Source organism: Melanerpes formicivorus, unplaced genomic scaffold (genome assembly GCF_026170545.1).
Source record: "Melanerpes formicivorus ecotype bairdi unplaced genomic scaffold, bMelFor1.0.p_v2 SCAF_10, whole genome shotgun sequence".
In the NCBI taxonomy this organism is placed as follows: Eukaryota; Metazoa; Chordata; class Aves; order Piciformes; family Picidae; genus Melanerpes; species Melanerpes formicivorus.
In genome coordinates, this window is record NW_027142362.1 from 21,639,242 (window position 1) to 21,648,665 (window position 9,424).

Sequence of the window (9,424 nt, forward strand, 5' to 3'; positions counted from 1 at the left end):
TTCTGTGGGAGGTACTGAGAGGCTCTTCCCTGTCCCAGGTGACGGTGTGCCCTTGACCGTGTCTATGCCAAACCGTATTGCCGTGCCAGTGACCTTGGCTAGCCAGCAGGCATCTGTGGCAGCAAGAACAGCCACCCTGGAGCAGCTGAGGGAGAGACTGGAGTCTGGAGAGCCTCCAGAGAAGAAGGTCTCCCGGATGACGGAGGAGGAGCAGCGGCTGGTCCAGCAGGCTCTGCAGCGCAACCTCTTCAGCATGGCGCGGCAGATCCCCATGAAGATCAAAATCAATGGCAAGGGTAAGCAGCAGCACCTCGAGCTGCACAGGAGGCCTTTGCAGGTGCAGCAGGGAGGGGACTGCTCCCCCTCTAGGATTTCAAACACCTTCATGCACAGCCTTGAAAAGAAGAGGCAGGAAAGCTGCTCAGTAGAAGGACCTGGGGGTGCTGCTTGACAGCTGGCTGAAGATGAGCCAGCGGGGTGGCCCAGGTGGCCAAGAAGGCCACCAGCAAGTGTGTCAAACAGAACCAGGGCAGAGATTGCCCCTGTACTCAGCACTGGTGAGGCCACATCTTGAGAACTGGGTTCAGTTTTGGGCCACTCACTCCAAGGACATTGAAGTGCTGGACCATGTCCAGAGGAGGGCATGCAAGCTGGTGAAGGGTCTGGAGAACAGGGCTGGGGAGGAGCAGCTGAGGAAAGTGAGGTTGTTCTGCAGCCCAGGTTCTCACTTCCACTCATAGAATGGTTTGGGTTGGAAGGGACCTTAAAGATCATCCAGTTCCAACCCCCCTGCCGTGGGCAGGGACACCTCCCACTAGCCCATGTTGCTCAAGGCCTCATCCAACCTGGCCTTGAACACCTCCAAGCAGGGGGCATCCACAGCCCCCCTGGGCAACCTGTCCCAGTGTTTCACCACCCTCAATGGCAAGAATTTTTTAGGGGTTGCTCAGGTTGGAGATTTCAATTAGCCAGGAGAACTGAAGCCCTGCTGAGCCCTGAAGCCACCAGAGCTGCCCATCATGGCTTAGAGAAGTCTCTGGTAGCTGAGGGCACAGCACAAACAGCAGATAGCACACAAGCAGAGTGCTGTTGGGTTGGATCCTCAGCTCTGTGGTTGGTCCCCTCCCTCCAGTGGCCACTAGAGCTGCTGCAGGCTGAGCCTTGCTCCTGGAGAACCTGCGACGCCTCAGCTGAGGGCTGGGGGTGGTCACTGGCTGCTGCAAGCACAGCTTGGGTGCTGGCAGTGTTTCCTTTGGAGGGGACTTCACCTGGCCCCAGTCTGTGAGCTGGGCAGGGAACTGCAAAGCTAGGAGGCTCCTAGCCTGGCATCTCCACACTGAGGCACTGAAACACCTCAGGAGCTGGGGGCATCTCTGCAGCCTGGGACTGGGGCCGGGGGCAGCTGTGCAGCCTGGGGCCGGGGGCAGCTGTGCAGCCTGGGGCTGGGGGCAGCTGTGCAGCCTGGGGCTGGGGGCAGCTGTGCAGCCTGGGACTGGGGCCAGGGGCAGCTGTGCAGTCTGGGGCCGCGGCTGGGGGCAGCTGTGCAGCCTGAGGCTGGGGGGCAGCTGTGCAGCCTGGAGCTGGGGCCAGGGGCAGCTGTGCAGTCTGGGGCCGGGGCCGGGGGGCAGCTGTGCAGCCTGGGACCGGGGGCTGGGGGCAGCTGTGCAGCCTGGGTCTGGGGCCAGGGGCAGCTGTGCAGCCTGGGACCGGGGCTGGGGGCAGCTGTGCAGCCTGGGACCGGGGCTGGGGGCAGCTGCGCAGCCTGGGGCTGGGGCCAGGGGCAGCTGTGCAGTCTGGGACCGGGGCCGGGGGCAGCTGTGCAGCCTGGGGCCGGGGCTGGGGGCAGCTGTGCAGCCCGGGACCGGGGCTGGGGGCATCTGTGCAGCCTGGGGCTGGGGGCATCTGTGCAGCCTGGGGCTAGGGGCAGCTGTGCAGCCTGGGACCGGGGCTGGGGGCAGCTGTGCAGCCTGGGGCCGGGGCTGGGGGCAGCTGTGCAGCCCGGGACCGGGGCCGGGGGCAGCTGTGCAGCCTGGGGCCGGGGCTGGGGGCAGCTGTGCAGCCCGGGGCCGGGGCTGGGGGCAGCTGCGCAGCCTGGGACCGGGGCTGGGGGCATCTGTGCAGCCTGGGACCGGGGCCGGGGGCAGCTGTGCAGCCTGGGGCCGGGGCTGGGGGCAGCTGTGCAGCCCGGGACCGGGGCTGGGGGCATCTGTGCAGCCTGGGGCTGGGGGCATCTGTGCAGCCTGGGGCTGGGGGCAGCTGTGCAGCCTGGGGCTGGGGCATCTGTGCAGCCTGGGGCTAGGGGCAGCTGTGCAGCCTGGGGCTGGGGGCATCTGTGCAGCCTGGGGCTAGGGGCAGCTGTGCAGCCTGGGGCTGGGGGCATCTGTGCAGCCTGGGGCTAGGGGCAGCTGTGCAGCCTGGGGCTGGGGCATCTGTGCAGCCTGGGGGCATCTGTGCAGCCTGGGGCTGGGGCAGCTGTGCAGCCTGGGGCTGGGGGCAGCTGTGCAGCCTGGGGTCGGGGCTGGGGGCAGCTGTGCAGCCTGGGGTCGGGGCTGGGAGCAGCTGTGCAGCCTGGGGTCGGGGCTGGGAGCAGCTGTGCAGCCTGGGGCCGAGGCTGGGAGCAGCTGTGCAGCCTGGGGTCGGGGCTGGGGGGCAGCTGTGCAGCCTGGGGCCGGGGCTGGGGGCAGCTGTGCAGCCTGGGGCCGAGGCTGGGAGCAGCTGTGCAGCCTGGGGCTAGGGGCAGCTGTGCAGCCTGGGGTCGGGGCTGGGGGCAGCTGTGCAGCCTGGGGCCGGGGCTGGGGGCAGCTGTGCAGCCTGGGGCCGAGGCTGGGAGCAGCTGTGCAGCCTGGGGCTAGGGGCAGCTGTGCAGCCTGGGGTCGGGGCTGGGGGCAGCTGTGCAGCCTGGGGCCGGGGCTGGGGGCAGCTGTGCAGCCTGGGGCCGAGGCTGGGAGCAGCTGTGCAGCCTGGGGCCAGCGCTAGGTTATAGTGAGACTGGAAGGGGCCATGGTGTGGGGATTTGCTGGGCAAAGAGTGCTGTTGTACATCTTGGGTCACCTCTGGGCAGCCCAGGCAAGAGAACAGGGGAGCTCCTCTCTAACTCTGCATCTCTTCTTTCCTGGAAGAAGACAAAGCAGAGTCGGCGGCGGCAGCGGCGCTGAACGTCTCCCCCAACGGCATCGGGAGCATCAACATGTCGGTGGAGATCAATGGCACCATTTATGCTGGTGAGAAAACTGCCCCCAGAGAATGGGGCTGGTGGGGAGAGGGTGGGGAGAGGGTGAGGCACTCCTCCCAGGGCTTTGCCAATGCACAACAGACATAACCTGCCCAGTGTGTGAGCTGGGTACCAGCTGGTTTCTGTTTCTCTTCTGGTTGGTGGTCAGCAGAGCTCAGTGCTGGGACCAGTTCTCTTTAATCTCTTTGTCAATGATCTGGACAAGGGGATTGGAGGTACCCTCAGTGAGTTTGCAGATGATGACAGCAAGCTGGGAGGGAGTGCTGGTCTGCTGGAGGGTAGGGAGGCTCTACAGAGGGACCTGAACAGGCTGGCTGGATGGGAAGAAGCCAGTGGGGTGAGGTTCAACAAGGGCAAGTGCTGGGCCCTGCACTTGAGTCACAACAACCCCACGAAAGCTCCAGGCTTGGGGCAGATTGTCTGGAAACTGCCCAGCAGAATAGGACCTGGGGTGCTGGTCACAGCCAGATGAAGATGAGCCACCTGTGTGCTCAGGTGGCCAAGAAGGCCACCAGCACCCTGACCTGGATCAGGAGCGGCATGGCCAGCAGGAGCAGGGAAGTGATTGTGTCCCTGTACTGGGCTGGGCACTGGTGAGGCCATAACTTGAGCACTGGGTTCAGTTTTGGGCCCCTCACTCCAACAAGGGCATTGAGGGGCTGGAGTGTGTCCAAAGAAGGGCAATGAAGCTGGGGAAGGGGCTGGAGAACAGGGCTGGAGAGGAGCAGCTGAGGAAACTGGGGGGTGTTTACTCTGGAGAAAAGGAGGCTAAGGAAAGACATCATTGTTCTCTGCAGCCCCTGAAAGGAGGCTGAAGACAGGTGGGGGTTGGTCTCTTCTCCCTAGTAAAAAGTGATAGGATGAGAGGAAATGGCCTCAAGTTACATCAGGAGAGGCTTAGGTTGGAGATTAGAAGAAACTGCTTCCCCAAAAGGGTTCTCAAGCACTGGAACAGGTTCCCCAGGGAGGTGGTTGAATCCCCATGCCTGGAGGTGTTTCCAAGAGGCAGAGATATGGTGCTGAGGGCCATGGTTTAGCACCAGGCTTGGCAGAGTTAGAGAGTGGTTGGCCTCTGTGACCTTAAAGGTCTTTTCCAAGCCAAACAATTCAGAGATTCCAAGATGAACAGCCTTGCCTTCTGCTGGTGGTGAAGCCTAAGGGAAGGGCCAGCAAGAAGGAGCATTATCCCTCTTCTCCAGCTGAGAAGTGGCTTTGCTCTGCCATTCCTCAACACATCTCCAGGAAGCAGGAACTGTCCTCCCCTGCACCCTGCCCAGGCCATCTCACTCCTGCAGGGCACCCACCCAGTGCAGTGCCAGCTGGCTTCTCCTCCAGCAGTGCTGAAGCCATTTGGGGTATTTGCCTTCTGTCAGCACATTGTCCCCCTGCCAGAACAAGGCTTGTGGGATCCCTTCTCAGATCCTTGTCACCACTGATGGCCAGGATCTGATGGGGATTGCAGATTTGCAGATGACAGCAAGCTGGGAGCAGGGGTTGATCTGTTAGAGGGTCACAGAGCTCTGCAGAGGGACCTTGCCAGGCTGGACAGATGGGCAGAGTCCAAGGCCATGAGATTGAACAAGTCCAAGTGTCAGGTTTGGCCACAACAACCCCATGCAGTGCTACAGGCTGGGGTCAGAGTGGCTGGAGAGCAGCCAGGCAGAAAGGGACCTGGGGTAGTGGTGGACAGCAGATGAACATGAGCCAGCAGTATGCCCAGGGGGCCAAGGAGGCCAATGGCATCCTGACCTGCATCAGGAACAGTGTGGCCAGCAGGAGCAGGGAGGTCATTGTGCCCTGGCCTCAGCACTGGTTAGGCCACACCTTGAGTCCTGTGTCCAGTTCTGAGCCCCTCAGTTTAAGAAGGACATTGAGAGACTTGAAGGTGTCCAGAGAAGGGCAACAAGGCTGGGGAGAGGCCTTGAGCACAGCCCTGTGAGGAGAGGCTGAGGGAGCTGGGGTTGCTTAGCCTGGAGAAGAGGAGGCTCAGGGGTGACCTCATTGCCCTCTACAACTACCTGAAGGGAGGTTGTAGCCAGGAGAGGGTTGGTCTCTTCTCCCAGGCAACCAGCAGCAGAACAAGAGGACACAGTCTCAAGCTGTGCCAGGGGAAGTTTAGGCTGGAGGTGAGGAGAAAGTTCTTCCCTGAGAGAGTTGTTAGCCATTGGGATGTGATGCCCAGGGAGGTGGTGGAGTCCCCATCCCTGGAGGTGTTCAAGAGGAGACTGGACATGGCACTTGGTGCTGTGGTTTAGTCATGAGGTCTGTGGACAGGTTGGACTTGATGATCTTTGAGGTCTCTTCCACCCTTGGTGATTCTGTGATCTGGCTCCAAGCCTCCTTGTCTCTCAGAGCCTCTTTCTGTTGGGCTGAGATCCTTGGGGTTGGATAGACTGCCCTTTGCTCTGCCCTTCAGCCAGTAAGTCTCCTCTTCACCACTTGCCTCTGCCTTGCAGGAGTTCTCTTTGCCCAGAAGCCAGTGGTCCACCTCATTGCAGGCTCCAGCACCCAAAGCTCCTGCAGCAGCAGCAGCAGCTCCCACTGCTCTCCCAGCCCTACCTCATCGCGGGGAACCCCCAGCGCGGAGCCCTCCACCAGCTGGTCTCTCTGATGGATGGGCCCAGCCCTTCTGTCTCCCACACTGGCCTCCAGCAGCTCATCCTCTCTGCTCTGGGCAGGAAGGAGTCGCACAGATTACCTCATCTCAAGGAACCTGCTTTTGGGCTTGGCCAACAGCAAGATGATGATGATGCTGATGCTGATGATGCAGAAACCTTTCCATGCCAGCGAGTTTGTCTTCATCGTCTGTTTGCCCAGCCTTTGATTTTTGTTCTCCCCTTTCTTCCTCCCTTTTGCTTTCATTTGTTTCTGGTGGTGTTCCTCCTCCTCCTCCCAGGGTTTGCTGTGTTCCTGTTAGGGGGTGGGACATGGAGGGGAGGGGGGGAGGTGGGGGCGGGGGGGACACCCCTGGCGTTTTTCAATCAGGGATCATCTCTTGGAGCCGCAGGTTGAGAGATGGCCGAGACGTCACCAAGGCAGGTGGAAAGAGCTGGAGTTGGGGCAGGGAAACTTGGTTCTCATCTGAACCAGTGGCCACAAGGACCCTTCCCCCAAAGCAACTCCATGTGTTGACAATCCGAAGAGGCAGCAGCGGGGGTGCCCTTGTCCCCGGCCTCCCGTGGCTGGTGAGCTGCCTCCCTCGTCTCCAGGCTCTGCTGGGGGCCACCCTTGCTCTGTCCTGCTGTAGAACACATGCTCGTGGCTTGGGAGCCTCCTTCCTCCTCTCTGAGGTCTTGGCAAGAGGGCTTGAAGGGCTTCCTCACCACTACCTTCAACCCACAGACCCATGGCAAACCTCTCCATCAGCTGCTTTCTTCTCCTGGCTGGTGCTTGCCTCTTCCTTCTGTTGCCTTCAGGCTTTCAGCCATGTTTTAACTGCCCTTGACCTCATCTCTCTCTCTTTCTCTCCCCTTGAGGAACTCATCCCACTGACATTTACCCTGACAGCCTGAACTTGTTGCTGGCTTGGTGTTTCTGTCCCTGCCCCCCAGGACACTGGCAGTTAGGTGGATTTGGGCTTTCTGGAGCCCATTCCTCCTCATGAGGTGTCTTAAGCTTCCCACATCTGTGAGCTGAGGAAGCAGGTGGTGGTGATAGTGGAACTCTCAACAGAGTTGTAGTGGGTTTGTTGGCATTGTGGTCAATGTTACACAGGCTGGTATCTGGACAAGCCTGCAGAAGCCCAGACCCCTTAAATTGTCCACAAGCAGAAGGAAAGTGACTCTCAGTTGAGTGAGGCCTTTTGGAAGCAGAGAAATGGAGACCAAGCCCTTCCTTGCCCTTCTTCCTCAGCCCTCCAGCAAGCAGAAGCTGGCCCTAGCTCTCCTGTGTCTGAAGCCAACCAAGCTGACTTAGTGACTCCATAACCTCAGCAGCTGCTCAGGATGGCCCTCATTTATTTTTTTCATCCCCCTTTCTTCTTCTGGCCTTTTGCCCAGCCCTGGAGAACAGGGTGCAAGCCCCATCTATCATCCCCCCTGCCCTGGTGACGTCCTTGCCATCCTCCAGGCCCCAGTCAGGTTGGTTGGTTTGTTGTTTTGAGCAGATGAAATACCTCAGATATATTCTTCTTGTTGGGGTGGGGTTGGTTGGTTGGGTTTCAACCTCTTCAGGAAGCCTTGGCATATCTTTATTGCTTGGGGGTTGGGGTTGTTTGGTTTGGTTTGTTACTTGTTTGGGGTTTTCTTTTTATATGTGGTTTCTGCAGGCCTTGTGTTTGGGGGTCAGGGTTGGGGGTTTTGGTTGGGTTCTTTTTCTGTGATTTTAATCCTATCACCAAAGACAGCAAGCAAAAAGAAAAGGCTGAAGCCAAAGGAGCAGTGGCTTCCACCCAGCCCTTGGGCCAAGCAGGAGCTAAAGTGGAGCAGCACTGTCCCAGGACATGTGCATGGCACAGGTAGAGGTGGGAAAAGAGGAGCAAGAGTGACTGCTTGCTTAGAAGACCTGTCCTTCATGTTGGACACCCGGGGTGACTCCAAAGGCCCCATTCCTTTTTTCTCCCAGCTTCCCTTCAGCAAAGCTGCTTGAGGGTGCTTCTGGCAGAGGCCAGCACTCCTTACACTACAGCTTGGCCAAGCCTCTGGCCAGCAAGGTGGTCTCTGGTGGCCTGAATGCACAGCTTGGGCTTGTGGTGCTGCACCCAACCACCTCCTCAGCTGTGCTGGGAATTTGGTATCCCTGCCACAGCTAATCCTGTCTACACTGTGAGTCCAAGGCATGTTGAGTAGCCCCTGAGAGAGGCCAAAAGTAGAAGTTACTCTGTTTTTTCACCTCTGTGTAATGACCACCTGAGCTATTAGATGTGTTATGGTGTAAGTAAAAGCCATGTTCTAACTCCAGAGGTTTAGCTTCCTTGGAGCATGGAGGGTGAGTTGCAGTCTGTCACAGGAATATGAGATGGTCACCTTCTCCCTGGTCCAGAAATGAGCAGAGCTGTGGGAGTGTTCAGCCCTGCAGGAGGCTCCAGGCACTGGTGCCTGTCTGCCTTCACCACTGAGCCCAAGTTCAGCCTGCAAGCCTTTCCTGCACAGTCACCTGCAGCTTGAGCCTGGCCTGGTGCTCTGAGAGCCTTCACAGATCCGGGGGAGATGCCCTCTGATACCCCTGCTTAGCCACAGCATGGGCTCTGTGCTCCCTGGATGTCCTACTCCCAGAAGCTGATGGTTTTCTACTGCTGAAAAGTGTGGCTTTAAAAATATACATGGGGAGAGGCCCCACCAGCAGCCTTCCTCAGATGCTCAGGTTGTCCTTTATAACCTCCCAGCACTGCTCAGCTGGGCTGCTGCTGTGTGCCTGAGAGCTTGTGTGACCCCCAGGCAGGACCTTCTGCTTGCCAGAAGCTCTGTGCTCTCCATGTGTTAGTTCCTGCACTGTAGCTTGACCTCTGCCCAACCATGTGGAAGGAAAAGGAGAAGGAGGTGAGGATGCACATGTCCTGAGATGGATGCTGCTCCAACATGTCCCAGCTCTGGCTGCTTCCACTGCTGGGCCTGGGGATGCTGAGCTGCTCTTGGGCTGCAGGGCAAACTCCTGCAGGGGCAAAATTCCAGGGAGCTGCTCTTGGGCTGCAGGGGTGAAATGCCAGGGAACTGCTCTTGGGCTGCAGGGGTGAAATGCCAGGGAACTGCTCTTGGGCTGCAGGCCAGACCCCTGCAAAGGTGAAATTCCATGGAGCTGCTTTAGGGCTGCAGGGGTGAGATGCCCTGGAGCTGCTCTTGGGCTGCAGGCCCAACCCCTGCAAGGCTGAAATGCCAGGTCCTGCAGGCCTCCATGGCATTTCACCCTTGCAGGCTCCAAGAGGATTTCCCGGACTCAAAGCCTCATCCAGACTGGGTTTTTTGAGGGTTTCTTCCCCTCTTTTACTGTTTTCTTTGGTTTGGTTTGGTTTTTAACCTGGGATGGGCGTGGGTGCTTGGGGTGATGCTGTTTCCTAACGAGTGGGACTGGGGCACTGGGGGTTGCTTTGTTGTCGTTGTTGGCTTTCCCTTCTGCTTTTCTTCTCTGGTCCTGGGGAGCAGAGGTTAGTAAGGGGGTGGGTGGTGGTTGTGTTTTGTTTCTTTGCTTCTGTCTCCCATGGCTAACATTTGGTGTTTTCTTGCACAGAAAGAGGCACTCAGATCACTGAGCTGCTTC

At 59.0% G+C, this 9,424-nt stretch overlaps 1 protein-coding gene across 2 annotated transcripts in view; it reads left to right on the top strand.

The window, feature by feature from the left end:
* ARID3B (AT-rich interaction domain 3B) overlaps positions 1-6,159 on the top strand; it is a 51,442-nt gene extending 45,283 nt beyond the window's left edge. The window contains exons 7-9 of one of the 2 annotated variants that reach the window (XM_068144220.1): positions 39-296; positions 3,120-3,221; positions 5,689-6,159. In XM_068144220.1, coding sequence (XP_068000321.1) covers positions 39-296; positions 3,120-3,221; positions 5,689-5,843 — 515 coding nt within the window. In that variant the 3' untranslated portion in view covers positions 5,844-6,159. The remainder of the gene's footprint in view (positions 1-38; positions 297-3,119; positions 3,222-5,688) is intronic. The other variant, XM_068144221.1, reaches the window with a different exon arrangement.
* The last annotated feature ends 3,265 nt before the right edge of the window (positions 6,160-9,424 follow it).